Below are 19,144 nucleotides of genomic sequence, written 5' to 3' on the forward strand. Positions count from 1 at the left end.
GCGCGACAAGCAACTACACCCACAACAACAATAGCAACAACAACAATAATAATAGCAACAATGACATGTCGGCGACAATGGACTTCACCTCAATGCCAGACGCGGGCGTGGCGTGGCGCGGTGAGGCATTCAACGACGTCCCTGACATGTGCAGGCATATAAATTTTGAAATCCAACTACCTCTGATGATGATGAATGGGCTTTGGTTGTCTTTAATTGTTGTCTACAAATTGTTGGTTGCAGTGGCAAGTCGGAGAGGCAAAACAGTTGGAGGAGAATCAGAAACGGAGGCACTGCCGCCACTGTCGAGCCTTTGTCTCCTTCACCTCCGTCTGGATGATGTCAGTCAATTATGAAGAATTATCACATATTCGGCCCGCGGCGCTCTGCAGGCGTGGGCGTATGGGCGTGGGCGTGAGCGTGAAGTGTTTTCTGCTGCACATGTCTAACATTTGAATGAGAGCCTTGATTTTGGCTTTGGTTTTGACCTGCCAAGTCGAGTTATGGCCCATTCTCGCATTTGTTGGCCCCAGGCAGGCACTGGACATGGAATTGAGTCATTGTGACTGCCTACTTGTTGTCTGTGTGGCATTAAATGTCAGATTTATTGCTATAAAAGTCGATTTATTTATGCCAAAAAGCACGGCCTCTCTAGAGCAAATCAATTATCAAATTTATGCCAAATGCTGCGTGGGAATCCTGAGCAGTCGCTCATCTATATGCCAGCTTTATGCGAGTCATAAAAAGACTGCTTAATTTTTGCCAACACTCCAAAAACATTAATCAAAACGTCACCAGGCTCGCAGTCTTTTGTTGTCAGTCTGCCTTTGTGCCGCAGCGGCGGAAATCGCAGAGCGATCGAATCGCACTCTGATTTATGTCAATTATATTTTCACCATATACGCACTACGGCATATTAAATTACGATTTATTTTCTCGAAACTTAATCTTTAATCAACCAAACAGGCGAAGCAGGAGATGGATATTGAGAATATCAAGTTAACAGCGCGCGAAAGGCGTTTCAATCAAATTCGCATCTGTGGAATTTGGAGATCAGCTCTATATGACGCCGCAGGACTTTCTAGACTCTGTGGTGGAACAGGAACCCAGACGTGAGTGTTACTATTTCCTAGTCTTATTTAATTCAGCTTGAAAGAATTACCAATTTAGCGCGTCTTAAGCGTCGCGTGCTCAACAACGAGGAGGTTGAGAAATATAAAGAACAAACACCAGCACTGAAGAAGGGCTCGACGCGCCTATTCCGAAATCTGCGAGATAAGGGTGAGTTTGAAGCAAAGAAACAAATTTAAAAACCAACTTAATGCTGTATTTAAGCAATGTATTATCATCTTTTAAATGCTATAGTGGACATAAGAAAGCATAAATAAGTTCGTCACTCCTGTGATTCAATTAATTTAAATTAGTCGTTTTCATCTTTAAATTGTTTAATTGCTAAATGCCATAACTCGCAAAGTAGCTTAAAAATACTATTTTTTAAAAACATTTTTTATGAGTTCTGAACATGATATATTTTTCAAACACAATTCTTTTAACGAAAAATTATTGATGTTTTTTATTTGACTTCTATCTTACATTTTTAATCGGATATAATCGCTTCTAAAATCTGTTCTACAGCATTTTATTGATAAGTTTATTTTATTTTGCAACTATTTCTCTCTTAAGTTAAAATTGTCTTCAAAAACTATACTCTAATATATGCAATTTAATTCTAAAATTATATTATTAAGTATTTCAATTTTCGATACTGAATAGTTTCCTCTCCTTTTCAGGCATAATTTCCTACACAGAGTATCTGTTTCTGCTCTCTATTTTGACAAGTAAGTTGCGCCCACAGACTTGGAATTTATTTTCAAATAAAATGCATTTATTTTTCAGAACCCAGATCAGGTTTTCGTATTGCTTTCAACATGTTCGACACCGATGGCAATCAGCGAGTGGACAGAGATGAGTTTTTAGTTGTAAGTGGAACCAAAGAGTCTCATAATTGTACCCTGTGTTTTAGATACCTCATTATTATTTTAGCATTTGCTTATTATTTCAATTTGTTATCATTTTTGTTTATTTTGTACACCCCACCAGATAATCTCCATATTGGCCGGCGCCTATAAAGAGATGGAAAACATTGATGAAAAAACTCGCAAAGTTGTAAGCTTTTTTGTTTCCTATATTTTGGCTACTCTGATTAACTTTTCATAATTGATATTTCATATTTTTAAAAACAGCCTGCAGCAGCGCTAGAAATGTAAGCGCCAATAAGGTTGCATAGTTGAGGATTAATATTATTCTTTTCTTTATATACCCTGTAGCTGAAAGAAGAAAAACTGTGTATACTAACAATTCCGAAGGGCGTATGACCGTCCATCCGTTCGTCTGTATGAACGATAAGAACTTTTAAAATATAACAGCTAGGGACAGCAGACTTGGCATGTAGACTTTTTATATCCATTTGCAGGTTAAGTTTAGGACAAATAACATATAGCCTCATTATTTTTTATAGTTGACATAAAAACGATGGACTTTAAAAGCATTTTAGTACTTAAATCGTTTATTTTTTCGAAAAATTACGTGACCAAATTTAATAATTGGTAGTTTTTTATAGTGCCACACCATATCCAAAAGTATCATCAAAATCTGAAGACAATTGAACTTAAAATCTGATTTTTTAACTACTAATTTTTGTTTTTATGAGCTTTCTATAATGCGACTATTTGATAAAGCAGTCATCCGATTTGAATAAAATCTAAAATAGACGTAGCTTCAGAACTCGGGACAGTATTGGCAATATTTTGAAGTGGTGGAGAGAGGAGAAGGAGGAAACTAGTAAAATATTTGAACTACAAGTACACATGTAAGGCATCCGTTTAAAAAATGGTGTGTCCCTAGCAGATAGATAGACTCGGCTGCTAATGCTGATCAGGAATATATATATATATACTACAGTCTATTACAATCTTCAAACCTTATATACCCTTTGTAACTTTTAGGTACAGGGTATAATACTAGAGTCGCTTTCGTGCGACTTTAAAAATTCAAGCGCTTCATTTGCCTTTTTATTCATTTGTTATCTTGCTTATAATTTGATGTTTCTTTGATTTATTAATATTAATTTTTCAACAGCTTAATCGTTTAGTTTCACTTGAAGAGCGAATTCATTTAAGTCGCACAACCGCAAAGCCGTCAAAAGGTCTAGTAAGTGGAACTTGCTAGCACACATTCTTGGCTTCACTTTGCTACTTTAAAACAAGAATGAATTTCTGAAATTGTAAAAACATTTCCCTTTAAGAGCGTTATTTATTTATTTATTAATTGGAATATTCCGCTTCAGTTTAAACTCTTTAATCTGTCATGCCAAACTGAAGAAGAGAGTTTTGTTACGTTGTATTGAATCGCTTCAGTTAATGTAATTTTTGTACAGCCCACCCATGCCTTGTATAGCTTTAGCCACCACAGAATTATCCTTCTATATACCTATTTTATTAGTGTTGATGCTTTTGTTGATTGTTTTGTTAATTACGCTTTTTGTTTCATTATGGCCCCCCTTTCTCCACACCATACCCTTACTAAACCCCACTTAACTCTTCTTCTCTCCCGTCTAATACAAAATATAAACCAAAAAAAAAAAAAAACCTGCCCCACTTCCTGCTATGTATATAATATCCAGATGGAGCGCATTTTCAGCGGAGCTTGGAAAGAGAAACACGGTGAACAGGAAGCGGAAGTAGAAAGTGAGAACAACGATAACACGGAGGTAATGTAGCATGTCCCTCCACTGTACATGTTGTGACTAACGTATTGGACATATGGCTTTCCAAAACCATTACTCACTTCCCCGATTTCTCTTTCTGTCTGCCAGAGCCACTATGTGGACGACAAGGAGGGTCTGCAGCGACGCCAATCCGTGGCTACCACCTTGCAGCTGCATTTCTTTGGAAAACGTGGCACTGGCGTCATAAACTACGATAACTTCTATCGCTTTATGGATAACTTGCAAACGGAAGTGCTCGAACTGGAGTTCCACGAATTCTCCAAAGGCAACAGTGTGATTAGTGAACTGGATTTTGCGAAAATCCTGCTACGCTACACCTATCTGGCCACCGACGAGTACGATGTCTTCCTGGAGCGTCTTTTGAGTCGCATTAAGGACGACAAGGGCATTTCGTTTAATGATTTCCGCGATTTCTGTCACTTCCTTAACAATCTAGATGATTTCACAATCGCCATGCGCATGTATACATTAGCCGATCGCGCCATATCGAAGGGTGAGTTAAAGCCAACCTGATGGTAAACTTGAAAGAAACTTGAAGAATTGCTTGATCTGCTGGAGACTGAGCGGGCTGGACATCTGGAAGAGCAGAGTAAATTATTGACCCACAATATCATTTCAGATGAATTCTCACGCGCTGTCAAAATCTGCACAGGCTATAATCTCAGTCCGCATTTAATAGAGACTGTCTTTGCCATTTTCGATGAGGATGGCGATGGACTGTTGTCGTACAAGGAGTTCATTGCCATTATGAAGGATCGCCTGCATCGCGGCTTCAAAGTAAGTGGTCGCTTTCTCAATTACAATGAGGCGCTCGACGCTTACGACGATCCCGAGTATCCGATGTTCGTTGCTTGGCGGCATCATCTCTGCCGGCGCTTGGACTACTATATAGACAGCGATGCGCTCTGGCACTAGACAAACAAACATATAGACTGCCTAAAACTTATTTATGTACTTAATCGCTTTTGTGAATGCCTTATTAATTTGCTCGACGTTTCCATTATGTTTCCTGTGGTCTTGAATGATTCAAACCCGCAGGTTTTCCTTAAACCATGTTTAACATTAATTTATACTGTTGTTGTTTTATTTCATTATATTCGCTTAAGCTTTAAGTTTATCGTTTTGTCTGCGCTTTAGTCAATTCATATATTCATATTTTAATGTTCGTTTATCACAATTTAGTTATTAATTAAATCAACTAGTTATTAATTGGCCCACATGAACAAACAAATAATTAAATTCATCACTTATTTTATACACAACCAATTGGCATTTTATTATTTGCTGTTTGTGACTTCAGCTATGGTCAGATAGGCAAAATATTTGCACACAAATTTTTCGAACTTTACAAGTTATGAGTTAATGCAAGAAGAAAGCTCTTTGTGGACTTCTTCCTGTAGAAAATCCGAATTTTGTAGGCAAATTATTTGCGTGTCTGAACATCCATAGCTGTACAAACACTTATCAACATTACTGTAATCATTTAAATGTGTGTGTGTCAGCTGAGTCTTTGACTCTGTTTCCCCGCATCTATTAAAAGTTGCTAGGGGTATTCTAATCTTATGTCTTTGACTCTGTTTCCCCGCATCTATTAATAGCTGCTAGGGGTATTCTAATCTTATGTTTATTTTCTTTTAGAAAATTGTTTACAAACAAATCTAAATTGAAACAAAACTCTGTTAAAGTATTCTTCATCTCATAGCTCTCCCACCATATTTTTGCATTCCAATTTATATTTTGCTTCTTTTGGCTTTATTTTATTAGCAAGATGCTTTGATCATAGAACAGCGCAAGTTAGCGCCAACAGCTAAGCCCAAATCTGCTGACGAGGTATGTGAGTTAGAGATGGACAAGGGTCCTTTCATATTTCTCAATCGCGCGCGGTCCTTTTTATTCAAAATAACACTACTTATTGGAAATACCCCTTAAATATATTCTCCGAACATACTCATATCTTTTATTGAATTACAGTCATTAACTTATCTTTCATAAGAATACACAAGAGCTGAATGCGATTAAGAAATCGATTCGAATTCTACCATTTTCTTTACTTTATTTTCTTAACCGTAGAAATTTATTTGAGTTTTTTGTCATCTTACAAGCAAAGTATATTAGTATATACCTGTATATAACTATGGTTCTTAACAGTCCAGAACTATCAGATGTCAGGCTATTCATAAATAACGCAACACTTAAAAACTGCTTAGACCTTAGACCAAAAGCCAGCCCTTCCATAAATTTTAGACGTTAGATTGGTTACAATAAGATCGTTTTTAAAAATATATTGTAAAAGCGGTGATTGACAAGAGAAGACGAACTTAATGGCTCTTTTTTCAGCTCAGCTTTTATCACCCCTACAGCGATGAAATAGTGTTGGTCGACACCTAAAAATTATTCCCAATAGGCAGTTTTGAAAAACGCTTTCAAGACGAGGCAGGCCAAGCGGGCGCTTGATTTTAAAGAACCCACTATTCAAAAGTTCACGAATCTATAGAAATAAAAGAAGCTAGTTCTCTGTAAAATAATCATTTTTTAGGCAAAACCTATTTAAGCAGCTGAATCTATTAAAAATTATTTTTAGTAACTGAAAATGGGGCATTGCATTTTCTGAAAAATATTAAAAATATCAAAACAACGATTTGAAAAATTGCCTTATTTAGTTTATGTTTCAAACAAATCCGCACCTTTTCTGAAAAATATTTGAAATTTCAAAACAACGATTTTAAAAATTTCCTGTATGTTTGAATCTTATTTAGTTTTGTTTTTTCATTAATTGGACCCAAAAAATATTTAAATTTTCAAAACAACGAATTGCAAAATTGTCTATAAGTTTGAATCTTATTTAGTTTTTGTTTCTTTCATTAATTGGACCCGAAAAATATGATTTTAAAACCGCATATTTTCTGAAAAATATTTAATATTTCAAAACAACGATTTGAAAAAGTGCCTTTAAGTTTGAATCTTATTAAGTTTTGGTTTCTTTCATTAATTAGACCCATAAAATATAATTTTAGATTCACATATTATGCGTTTTAACAAATCCATATCGCGTCGAATTGGAAAAGTGTCGGCCCTTGTCCATCTCTAAACTGAGCTATTGCCCCCGAAATACTTTCTCTGCTACTTTTGGAGCTTTTGTGTGTCGTCTCTTATCTCGTTGTGTGTCTTTCCATTTCATTTTTACGATTTCACAGCCTGTTTCCATAGAAATAATAATAAAATAAATAATAATACCTTTCGCTTGCCTTGCTTCCAGTCTGTGGCAAAGGCCGAAGGTTGGGATGCTTTCAAGTTCTGTGTGCGCCAGGAAATGAAATCGGTGAGGAAGAGTGCGAACTATTAAAGACACGACCCGTAGATGAGCTGCAACGCAAGAAAACACAAAGAAAGAAAGCAACAAACAACGCCAAAGTCGAAACAAAAACAAGCAACCTTTTTCGAAATCTCTAGTATAAAATCTTCTTATTTCTTCTAAAGAAAACAAAATGAACAAAAAATCTCGCTATTTATTTATTTATTGTTAAATTCTAAAATTGTTTTTATGCCAAATTAAAATTCGTTGTACGTATTAAATTAATAGTTAATTGTTAGCAAAGACTATTTGCAAGAATCTATGAACAAACTACAAATAAAACAATGTAGTGCAATTTTGTTAAATATGTATATAGTTTTTATTTAAAACAAAACCTGGGTAGGCAGCAGCAGTTGCGAATGAGGTTGCTCTGCCTGCGGACAATACAGTTAATAATAATTATTATATACAATTCAATAGGATAAACATGATGTTCGAGTTTTGGTTTCTAGTCATGCCAGTTCCTTTTTAATGCACAATTATCATTTCATTTCATTCAGTTAGAGGCTAAGTGCGTAATATAAAGGTTACAGATCAATTCAATTAACGATTAGGGGGTATACTTATAGTCATTCTTCTAGAAAAAACTTATCACTAATGCATAAATATATGTGTTTATATGTATAACACTCTCTTATATAAAATTTGCAATTACTTGCCATTTATAAGTCTAGACGAAATAAATTATCACAGTTAAATTACGTGCATTCGACAGATACACAATTACGCTACACATTTCCGCTCTCTGGGTTTTTATACTATATATAAAATATCAATTATCTCTCATAAATTGTTTTAAAAAATTGTGGCTAAGAACGAACGAAAGTTGAAATTACTCTGTTTGTTTTTTGGAATAGTTGCTTACAGAAAAATAAAATTGCACAATTAAAATTAAAGAATTATAAATAAAAATAAAGATCCTCAGCTGTCGTTTTATTCCTCCTCCGGATTAACGTTAGTTGTCTGCGGCAGCGTCCAACTAACGTATTTGTCCTTCTCCTTATCCTCCTTCTGACCTCCATAGTTGCGATTGCCATTGTTTGGCTTCCCGTAGCGCCGAAATTTGAAATTCGCAAATACATCGCGCTTTCCCTCGCCGTTCGTCGCATCCAAATCCAGATTTCGCTGCAAACCCACGCCCAACATGGCGCTGTCCTCGTTGGCCGTCTTTCGGAAATTGTAGACGCCCTTACGCTGCTTTAGCTGCTGTTGTTGTTGGTGTTGCGGGCGCTCGGGTGTGCGCGGCATTTTGGGCTTTGGACTGCCCATCGGCCCTTGCCTGGGCATAGGTTTGGGATCGTGCATCAGCATGGGAAATAGCGCGTCGTCCGCATCGAAATACCAGGGACGCGAAAAATGATAGCCGGCATTATAGTAGGGCCGGAAAATGGGCTCGTTGGAGCAAATACTGAAGGCGTGATAGGTGTGCGAAATCAATTGGGGGAACTTGTCCACCCAGTAGTTGGTGAACTCGTGTGGAATGCAGCCGAGCAGCTCCTGCGCCTCGCTGGTCAGCTCGTGATAGTGATGCTTCTTGTTGCGCAACGCACGCAACAAATCACGCACGCTGGCCCCCATGTAGCCGCGATATTTGCGCAAATCGTCGGTTATCATGGGATCCAAGTGCAAATTCCAATCGTCGAGCACCACAATGCGGCCGTTCTTCTCCAGCGACTTGAGTGGCTCGGCATGGAATTGCAGTTTCTCCACGCGATCGCTAACATCCTGCAGGAATGCGAGTATTTTCGGCTCATCCCAAAACAGCGGATGATTGCCAATGCAGCGGGCCGGTGGACGGCTTTGCGGATCCTTGTGTATCATGTCCGCAATCAGTTGCTCCGCCAGCACCTATAAAGGATAAAAGCAAAGCTTAGGGTTTGTTTTAACGTTTAACTACGGCTCACTTACGGTTCGACTGCACTCGCTATCGTCCTCAGCCTTCAGCTTCGCCAGGTTGTACTCGTGCGAGAGTATGTTCGCCTGTCGCTTCAGCGTGTCCCCAAAGGCGTGATGTCCGCCACTCAGCACATAGTAGTAGACGCAGCCGAGTGAGAAAATGTCCACAGCGGTCGTCTGTATAACATAGAATTAATAATAATTATTATTAGTTATACATTTTGGTCAATTAATTGTGTTAAGGGCGAGTGGTGGGAGAGATCTTTTGGTTGAAGCTAATTCTTTTAAGTTTTAAGATTCATAATTCATGAAGCGCCCTCCTCCGCGATTCTCACCAAATTCATTACGAATTGAAGAATATTTTTTAACAATTAAATAAAATATTATTTGTCTACATTTGTTTTAAAATGTTGGTGCGCTTAGCGGCTGCTAATTTATAAAAACAACTCAGAACGCCCTGCTCCGCGATTATTCTGCCAATACCCGAATTTAAAATACATTTTTGATAAGAATTCAATATTTGGGGAACCCCCCATTTTCATAAATTAAAGCTCCCATTTGATATTAATTAGAAAGTTTCATTTAAGTTTTAAAATTCATAATTCATGAAGCCCTCCTCCGCGATTCTCATCAAAGCGCTGAATTGAGGAATATTTATTTTTAACAATTAATTAAAATATTATTTTTCTGAATTTATTTTAAATTTTGGTGCGTTTAGCGGCTGCTAATTTGTAAAAATAACTCAGAACGTCCTCCTCCGCGGTGCTTATGCCAAAACCCGATTTTAAAATACATTTTTGATTAGAATTCAATATTTTGGGAACCCCCCATTCTCATAAATTAAAACTCCCATTTGGTATTGATTGGGAAGTTTCTTTTAAGTTTTAAAATTCTCAGCGATTCTCACCAAATTCAGTGCAAATTGCAGAATATTTTTTTAACAATTAATTAAAATATTATTTGTCTACATTTGTTTTAAAATGTTGGTGCGCTTAGCGGCTGCTAATTTGTAAAAACAACTCAGAACGTCCTCCTCCGCGGTGCTTATGCCAAACCCCGATTTTAAAATACATTTTTGATTAGAATTCAATATTTGGGGAACCCCCCATTATCATAAATTAAAGCTCCCATTTGGTATTGATTAGAAAGTTAAAATAGTTTGTAGTTTGTAGATTCTTACAAAATAAAGTCTCCCTCCGCTATTAATCATGGCAAAGCATTCAAATAGTTTGTGGCGTCGATCTTAATATTGCCAAATCCCTCTAATTTTGGAATCACAAAACACTTACCGTGCGCTGAGCGCGCATCATTTCGGGCGCTATCCAGCCATCTGTGCCGGTAACGCCGGAACGACGTGAGAAACTGGTGCGTCCAAAGTTCAATTTTTTGCAGAGACCAAAGTCGGAGATCATGACACGAACTCTACCTCTGGCATCGGGCAGCGAAAGCAAAACATTCTGTGGTTTAATGTCGCGATGAACTGCAATCACAAAATTCAACTTCAGAAATCTGATTCGAATACTAAATGGTTAATAGAACTCACCGATATCCAAGGAATGCAAGTGACTAACGCCAGCAGCAGCCTGAACAAGAATCTGCCAGACATCAATGTGTTCGCGCAACTCCATAGCCCGTTCGCTCTCGGTGTAGTCCTGCAGAGTGGCGGCGCACAGTTCCACAGCGATGTAACGAAACTGTCGATCCTGTTCGGTGCAGAAATAACGCACCACATTCTCGTGGGCATCGGATTCACGCAGCAGCGAAACCTCACGATCGGCAAAGGTGAAGCATTCGGGCAGCAAGCGTTTGACTGCCACAAAACGCTCCTCAAAGGTGCCCTTAAAGACGAATGTGCCCTCGCAGCCCTTCCCCAACACCTCATTGGGATTGAAGCATATTTTGCCGACACGCACATGTCCATCGCCGAGATCGACCAGATCCTGAGCGTTCACATTGCTGGCATTGCTGCCATTGCTCGAATTCTGGGTAACGGCATAGGTTTTCGAACCGTTCTCGCTCTGCTTTTGCAACTCACGCATATTGCTGCACGTATACCAGAACAATGCAATCATGCCGAGTATAATGACGATCAGTAGTTGGTGGACTTTGCCACTCGGATGATCCATAAACCATTCATTTATGAATGCCTGCACTTTGTTGCTATTGGCCAAGATGATGGTCTTGGTGCGATTAATTGTGTTACTCCGATCAATCGTGATTTCCACAATCTTCTCCGTTTGCACGCCAATGTCGGCGGAATTTTTCTCATTATTCGCCAGCAAGCCAAAGCCATCGTTATAGTTGTGGATCGTGGCCAGACCGTGGACTTCTTTAGTGTTTGCCGGTGTCGGCGACAACTGCAAGTTGCCTTCGTTGGGCACATTGTAGTGGCCGAGCATTATGCCCGGATTCTCCTGCAATACATCATTTATATACACCGTCTGGGGATCGGCTTCATTGCTGTTGGGCGATATGGCCGGCCCGTCCAGTAACTTGATGGAAGGCGCCGTCGAGATGCGCGGCGTGTTCTTGTCCACCAGCGAGGGTAAGGCGTACAGACCCCCCCTTTGATGCTCGCCCACATAGAGCGATTGACTGCAAAGGGAATTACAGTTAGTAGAATTCAGACGACTGACCATTATCTGCCAACCGAGCACTTACAATAGCTTCACAGTGTTCACATTGCCCGTCTTCGATTCCTCCACTATGGCGTCGTAGGCCTCATCGGACAGGGTTGTGAATGGCACGCTCAGCAAACCATCGGGTCCGAGCAAAAAGGCGGCCACTACAGCGCTACTCAAATCCTTTTGCCATAAAAATTTGCCCTGTTTGCGGTCCAGCGTCACGATCTGACCGCTGCTTGTGGTAGTCAGGTGTATATATTCTGCTTGAAGGCATAGAAATATGGACTTTATTAATTTTAGCATTAAATTATAGCATATGTGATTATAGGAGCATCTAATGTATAAATAAATAAATGGTATACACCTAATTCGGTTTTTACACGATTTTCATATAACACGGTTTGAAAATCTAAGATTTCATATATATTTTTTGGAGATAAGGATTGGTTCCTATTTTTGCAATGTCAATGTCTTTTTTACACGATTGTCTCTGGAACCCATCTACCGTTTAAAAACAGAATTATGAATAAATAAATAATTACACGGTCTTTTTGAAAATTCAAAATTTCTCATATATACAATATTTTTTTAGAGATAAGAAACCAATAACCTATTTTTTTCTATTTCTTTTTTTACACGTTTGTTTCTGGAACTAATCTGCCGTGTAAAAACAGAATTAGATGTATATAGCTGTTCAATCTTCCCACACAGTTTCTGATTTTTTAAGGTATTTCTCTAATTTTTCTTGAAAAACCAATTCTCATGTTTTATGTAAAATCGCTCGCTGATACTGAAAACATTTTTCACCAACACCTTTTGTGGACCCGTTTATAAGGAAGTGTTCAAAAAACAAAGCGATCTTTTTCGATTTATCAATATGTCTCTAATATAAATATGTTTAGTGCCTCCGATAAACATCTTCCTTATTTTTAAACATAACTAAAATTGAACAACAATTGTATATTTTTCCACGATTTTCATAATTTTTGATGCTATTTGGTGTGATTTCAAAATGTTGAGAGAACATCCATTACTTTATACAGCTTTCTCTGCAATATTTCCAATGCAATCCCTACTCACCATATTCTTTTGCCAGCTCGGGTGGAGCTGTGAGCGCATTATAGTCATAGAACGTAATGTTCCAGGGCTTGACATTCTTGTCCTTGGCGAGGCTATCGTACATCATGACCGTGTACTGAGTGCGACCCAAGTAGATGGCACGGGACGTAGCCCAGCCAATTTTTTCGCCCTCCTTGCTGGTGGCATCCACGGTCGCATCCCCAAAGCCCATGACCTTCTCACGCTGTCCCGTCTTAGGATCGACGATGTACCAGGTATCGCTCTTCTTCCCCGAATACAAAATGCCATCGGAGGAGCGACAGGGGGCGTTCGCCACCAACTGGGGTATGGTGTAGGGCAGCTTCTTGAGATTACCCATCTGGCCCAATTGGTAAATGCTGCCATCACGCGGATCGGGCAGATAATGCGGAACCTGTACATTTGGCTGCGGCTCGGCTACAATGGGCGGATCTGTAAGTATATACAAGTAGGAGTGGAATATATGTTATTTTTAAAGCGAAGATATTTTAAAGAAATTTAATAAAAACTGCAAATACAGTTGCGTAAATATTTGTTTTGTGCCAGGTCTGAAACTTTCGTTGTTATTCTCCATTGTTATTATTTTCTGTTCTTATCGCTTTTAGCACAAGGCGCTGCACATATGAGGCTAGCGATTTAGTTGCCTAACATTTCATTTAAGAAATCGCGAAGGCATGTCTGATAATTACAAATTGCTAGCCGAACACTGCTGGCGTTTCTAAAGAGTTTTTAACTGTCAAAAAATAAAATATGTCTTCCAGTTATTCGCTCTAATCTCCTGTCTATATACACGCTCACATCGGGTGAGGAAATGCGTTAGAACAGCCATTTTTCAATAGTGGCCCAGTTGGTATCATGTACACACATATAACGAGCAATTAAAGTTGCGGGTACTGGGGCTTGTACCCGTACACGTATTTTATCGGTTCTTCCCGGCACGTCGTCGACCCTTATCATTAATTAAACTGTCGCTCAACACTCCACATACATACACACATTCGTGTGGCGATAATTACTCATATACCATGGAATAAGTCTAATTTCTGAACCCAAGATGTCTACACACATGGCCAACATATTCCAAGTTTTTTATGCTTATAATTGTTTTTAAGACTAGGGTGAGAATTGGTACAAAGCTGTAAGCTGATAATAGAAGTGCTTGAACTTCTAGAGAGACCTAAAGCAAATCGATTTCAAATTAAAAGGGCAACAGGCCTAACTTTAGAAACTATTGGGAGATATATGGGATACATATATTGACAGATCCATTGCAGAAATATTAGATAAATTAGATATCTACTGTAAGTAGACATTGAAATTTTTTGAATAAATATTTTAGAGATTTGATTTTGCTGATACATATTTATATTAGAGATATATTCAAAAATCTTTTGGCGATATCTTGGGCATGTATTGCACATATAGTGGAGATGTGTTGTGTTGAAAAGATGGAAAGATTAAGCTAGGAAATAGTCTACTTGTACAAACATGCCTTACAAATGCTGTTTGACCGACCTTCACAAAAAAGGAAATTTGGGCATTTCTACAAAAAAGTTTGTCGGTCATTTACCCAAGCACATTATTTAGCAGAACTACTCTAATTAAATAACGGTAGTGTCTACTATTCTATTCCGTTGATGAAGTTTTGTTATACATACATATGCACATATGTATATTCAAGGTATGAGGTAATACAAGTATATATGTATACAATAAATAGATCGATAAGTGTAAGCGGACACGGCTGACCAAACGATTTGAGTAGTATTCATAATGTCAGATGGAATGACATTTTTTGCGCTGAAATTATTAGCCATCATGCTACAAAATAATAGCTCTGTATGTACAACTGAATACTGTTTAGTCTTAAATGCTTTTTAAATATTCATACAGCTGCCTTAGCGGCAAACTGAAGCTCAGATGTCACCCATATGTTTTGGTTTTTTCGTTATAGATTTGTTTGTAGTATCTGCAGTTTTTGCAGTTCTACGAAATTTCGTTCCCTATATGCGAGTACTAATGAGCCGTGCCACGGCCAGAGCGTAACATTTCTAATTTTATAGATTTATCACAACAGACGATCTTTACGGGGCGTAGCGTTTTTTGTTTTGTTGTGGAAACATGCTTTGGTCTTTGTGCGGAACACGCTACGATTAAAATTTGTTTAGTGGACGAAATTCCACTACTCTCGGGCTTTTAAATAAAATATTTTTACAAATGCATATATGTACATATAAATATGAATATATGTACAACTTGTTTTTATATAAGAAACTTTATTTTCACACAACAACTTAAGGGCAGATAAACGCTATTACTTAACGGTTTCAAATCGGAATTATGATAAGAGTGAACAAAATTATATAAGAATTTAATGCCAGAACTAAATTAAGGAATTTATTTATTACTGCAGCTGATGCAACTATTGAATGCATTAATATCATGAGAGTATGGGGAAATATTGGAGAGATATGTGCGAAAAAGTTTAAGCCGCTCAAAAATTGCGAAACGGCAGATAAACGCTATTACTTAACGATTTCAAATCGGCATTACGTTAAGAGTGAACAAAATTATATAAGAATTTAATGCCAGAACTAAATTAAGGAATTTATTTATTACTGCAGCTGATGCAACTATTGAATGCATTAATATCATGAGAGTATGGGGAAATATTGGGGAGATATGTGCGAAAAAGTTGAAGCCGCTCAAAAATTGCGAAACGGCAGATAAACGCTATTACTTAACGATTTCAAATCGGCATTACGTTAAGAGTGAAAAAAATTATATAAGACTTTAATGCCAGAACTAAATTAAGGAATTTATTTATTACTGCAGCTAATGAGACTATTCAATGCATAAATATCATGAGAGTATGGGGAAATATTGGGGAGATATGTGCGAAAAAGTTTAAGCCGCTCAAAAATTGCGAAACGGCAGATAAACGCTATTACTTAACGATTTCAAATCGGCATTACGTTAAGAGTGAAAAAAATTATATAAGAATTTAATGCCAGAACTAAATTAAGGAATTTATTTATTACTGCAGCTGATGCAACTATTGAATGCATTAATATCATGAGAGTATGGGGAAATATTGGGGAGATATGTGCGAAAAAGTTTAAGCCGCTCAAAAATTGCGAAACGGCAGATAAACGCTATTACTTAACGATTTCAAATCGGCATTACGTTAAGAGTGAAAAAAATTATATAAGAATTTAATGCCAGAACTAAATTAAGGAATTTATTTATTTCTGCAGCCAATGAGACTATTCAATGCATAAATATCATGAGAGTATGGGGAAATATTGGGATATATGTGCGAAAAAGTTTAAGCCGCTCAAAAATTGCGAATATAACATTTTTTAAATGTGTAGTATAGATACTATATATGTAGCATAAGCCGTATAGATAATGATGTTTTGTAAATTATGTGAAAAATAACACAAATCGTGAAGAGATATGAAGCTACATATAGTGGACCGAAGAAAATTAAAAAACTTTAAGAAAAATAAATAAATTTGCAATAATATATCAAAAATAAATCTATTTATATATATACTTATAATGTACTATCAGTCAACCTAAAATACATAGCTGCTTTGATTATCTGTCTCCATTCTCTTACTAAATAGTATAGTATATATAAAAATAGTATGTATAAATAGTTTATAGAAGATATTGGTTAGACGAATAAAACTGTAATTATATACAAATTTATTTGTATAGTCATATCTGAGGCCTGCGCTGTCTCGCACTTCCTGCTAAGATTATATTTTGAACAAGCTACAAATGTGCATTCATTTCCCATTATCTAAGTAGGGAGCTAAAAGTATCAGTTATCTCAATCGGATAAGTTAAGGTCTTCAAAACAATAATAATCAATTGCAAAAGTATACTAATAAGTGAATAAGTTGATTACAATTTAACTGAAAGACATGGCAACAGCATTTCCACTTGCACTACAAAAAATATTTACTCACAAATTTTTCAACATTTGCTTTGGGAATCAATCAAGAGCGAATACAAGCAGCTGAGATGAATCAAAGGCATTTAATAATAATAAAAACCATAAATACAAGCGGGGAAAAAACTGGAGAGCGACAGAACATAGAAACGGTTTAGCTATCGCTTTTTGATATTTTTTCTTGTTCCGTTTCTAAGAATGGGGCAGAACAGGGCAAAGGAGGCGAACGCATAGAGGTCTGCTGAGATTGTACATATGTTTGTGAGTGCGACTGTGTGTGTGTGTTGTTGTTGTTTTTGTTGTTGATGTGCGAGTTTGTTATCAGAATAACACACACACACACACAAACACCAATGCACTGCACGCGTCAAATGAACTGAGAGCAATATGTCGGCCGATTTGGGAAAGAAATACAGTTTGAAAAACAAAGAGCGCAGCTCCCTCCTTTCTCTCTCTCTTCTACGCTCTCTCCTTTTATGTATTTGTTTTGCTTTCAAAGCAGGCATGCCGATGAGCTCATGTCCGTTGTTTATGCTGCAAATTTTTTTGCAATAGATGTGAAAAAGCATGCCTGCACTCTGCCTGTGTGCAACAGTTTGGGTCAATGAGTGGCAGCAGCGTGTGGCAGTGGCATGCGGTTAGTTTGAGTGACGCATATAAATTCAAATGAGCGCACCAAACCTGGCATATGTTTAGTGTCTCACAAACGCACAAACACACACACACACACACTTGTTTGTTTGTGGAATGGGGTTAACTTTGACGCTTCCATTAAAAATAACTTTAAAGTTGACTGTTGACTACAATTAGTCGCCGGCATATGTATATCTACCTATCTACAGATGTATGTACATATGTATACATTTGATTGTTTGTATTTACCGTCTGCTATGGTCCAACGTATTTCACTTGTTACTGGATCGATGGCAGTCAGCCCACCGCCCAGTGTGGAAAACACCATAAGCGCCTCCTCGTCGCGCGCCAAGTCCGTGCAGTCCTGCAATTGATGAAATTTAAATATATATAATTCATTTGCATTTTCTTTCCGGTTCATTGCCGTTTTTGAAGCACCCACAACCGCACGCCCACAAAGGCAGCAGCAACAGCAATGAAAACAACAAAGAGCTAATAAGTTTTCTTCGTCTTAGTCGAAGCTATATACTATATACATACATACACTCTTTAAAAAAATAAGTTTAAGTGTCGTTTTCGTATTTGAATAAAATTGTAGTGAAGTTAATGAGCTTATTATAATATACGCACTGTGTGTTCGAGGGAAATAATTGTTATACTAACTCCACAAATCTGAGAACTGAGTTAGAGGCAATGGCCTTAGAAATCGAATTCAAAAACAGCCTCAAAAATAGTTTTCATCATTTGTACTTGTGTCCGTCAAAAAGAGGAATAGATTCAATGTTCTAATGCGATATCTCTAAAAGTTGCAGATCTCTGATCTACGCTGCTGCCTTGATACTGTTACAAAACTAAACCAAAAACAATATGTACCCTTACAACACTTTTCACTGAAGGGTATAAGAGCTAAACCTACCGTTTTTTTCTTCGGCGCTGCTTACAACTTCTGCTGAGTCGGCATCTGCGCTGGTGTGTTTTTTTGTTGCTGATGCAATAATTGTGCCGCTCAGCAAAATCAACGCGCAACACATTACAACGTAGAATTTCATTTTGCAAACACCGAACGGCGACATCGTCGTCGGCGTTATCATCGCGTATGTGTGTATATTATTTGTGTGTATGTGTGTGTGTGTGTATTTGTGTGCGTTTGCGAACTAAATAATTAATGTGGGATTTCTGTTAGTGGGACACTTGCAATTAGTGGTTGTTTTTCATTTTCTCCTATCGCTTCACAATTCGACACAATATTGAATGCATTTGAGCATTGGTTTCAATGCATATTGTTTCACACGCATTTAGTTCATTAATTTGTACGCATTACTTCTCTTTCGAGTTCAAGTATTCACCGTGCGCCTTCATTGGGATGTCAAATAAAACTGGTTTCATTAATATTTGTCACTGCAGCTGTGTTGACAGAACAAAAAGTGGCAGCACTCATCATAGGCGTGTACGGTGCTGCCACTTAGATAGCAGCAATACACTGCACTGCACGATTTTTAGCCAAATACGATGCAACAAATAAAATGGGAATTTGTTACGATCACGTTAAGCATCATACACTTTCATTTGTGTGCAAGTGTTTTTTTTTCAAAGACAGTTTTCCTAGTTCTAATCCGGCTTATTTTAATTCATTCATACGTTATCATCGCGTATGTGTGTATGAAAGACATACCATCCCCAGCCAGCATGAGTGCTTCCCAACAATACAGTAAAAAATATACACGTACATTTGTGTGCAAGTGTTTTTTTTTTCAAAGACATTTTTCCTGGTTCTAATCCGATTTGTATTT

General features: G+C 37.5%; 2 protein-coding genes across 2 annotated transcripts; one reads left to right on the forward strand and one right to left on the reverse strand.

Annotated features, from left to right (window-relative positions):
• The first annotated feature begins 1,029 nt into the window (after positions 1-1,029).
• LOC115624467 (calcium uptake protein 3, mitochondrial-like) lies at positions 1,030-7,360 on the forward strand. Its single transcript, XM_030519170.1, has 11 exons — positions 1,030-1,112; positions 1,171-1,281; positions 1,791-1,838; positions 1,897-1,979; positions 2,101-2,166; positions 3,139-3,210; positions 3,683-3,769; positions 3,875-4,280; positions 4,407-4,564; positions 5,552-5,617; positions 7,044-7,360. Exons 1-11 carry the CDS (start codon positions 1,064-1,066, stop codon positions 7,128-7,130), a joined length of 1,233 nt encoding a protein of 410 aa, XP_030375030.1. The 5' UTR covers positions 1,030-1,063; the 3' UTR covers positions 7,131-7,360.
• A 74-nt stretch (positions 7,361-7,434) lies between these two features.
• LOC115624468 (serine/threonine-protein kinase/endoribonuclease IRE1-like) lies at positions 7,435-18,684 on the reverse strand. Its single transcript, XM_030519171.1, has 8 exons — positions 18,273-18,684; positions 17,604-17,722; positions 12,740-13,189; positions 11,697-11,919; positions 10,579-11,630; positions 10,325-10,515; positions 9,048-9,212; positions 7,435-8,987 (listed from the first exon to the last, which is right to left on the reverse strand). The coding sequence occupies exons 1-8, from the start codon at positions 18,443-18,445 to the stop codon at positions 8,073-8,075; spliced, it is 3,288 nt and encodes a 1,095-aa protein (XP_030375031.1). The 5' UTR covers positions 18,446-18,684; the 3' UTR covers positions 7,435-8,072.
• Positions 18,685-19,144: the final 460 nt, after the last annotated feature.

This window comes from Scaptodrosophila lebanonensis, unplaced genomic scaffold (assembly GCF_003285725.1).
Source record: "Scaptodrosophila lebanonensis strain 11010-0011.00,11010-0021.00 unplaced genomic scaffold, SlebRS2 tig00000056-arrow-arrow-pilon, whole genome shotgun sequence".
Lineage (NCBI taxonomy): Eukaryota > Metazoa > Arthropoda > Insecta > Diptera > Drosophilidae > Scaptodrosophila > Scaptodrosophila lebanonensis.

Excerpts from the sequence above, each read along its gene's own strand:
- LOC115624467 (XM_030519170.1), top strand. The coding sequence starts at position 1,064 with ATGACGCCGCAGGACTTTCTAGACTCTGTGGTGGAACAGGAACCCAGA. Across the intron at positions 1,839-1,896 it reads TCTGCTCTCTATTTTGACAA|AACCCAGATCAGGTTTTCGT; the intron begins GTAAGTTGCGCC and ends TTTATTTTTCAG. Across the intron at positions 3,770-3,874 it reads AGAACAACGATAACACGGAG|AGCCACTATGTGGACGACAA; the intron begins GTAATGTAGCAT and ends TCTGTCTGCCAG.
- LOC115624468 (XM_030519171.1), bottom strand. The coding sequence starts at position 18,445 with ATGATAACGCCGACGACGATGTCGCCGTTCGGTGTTTGCAAAATGAAA. Across the intron at positions 17,723-18,272 it reads AGCAGCGCCGAAGAAAAAAA|GCAGGACTGCACGGACTTGG; the intron begins CGGTAGGTTTAG and ends ATTTCATCAATT. Across the intron at positions 8,988-9,047 it reads ATAGCGAGTGCAGTCGAACC|GTGCTGGCGGAGCAACTGAT; the intron begins GTAAGTGAGCCG and ends TATCCTTTATAG.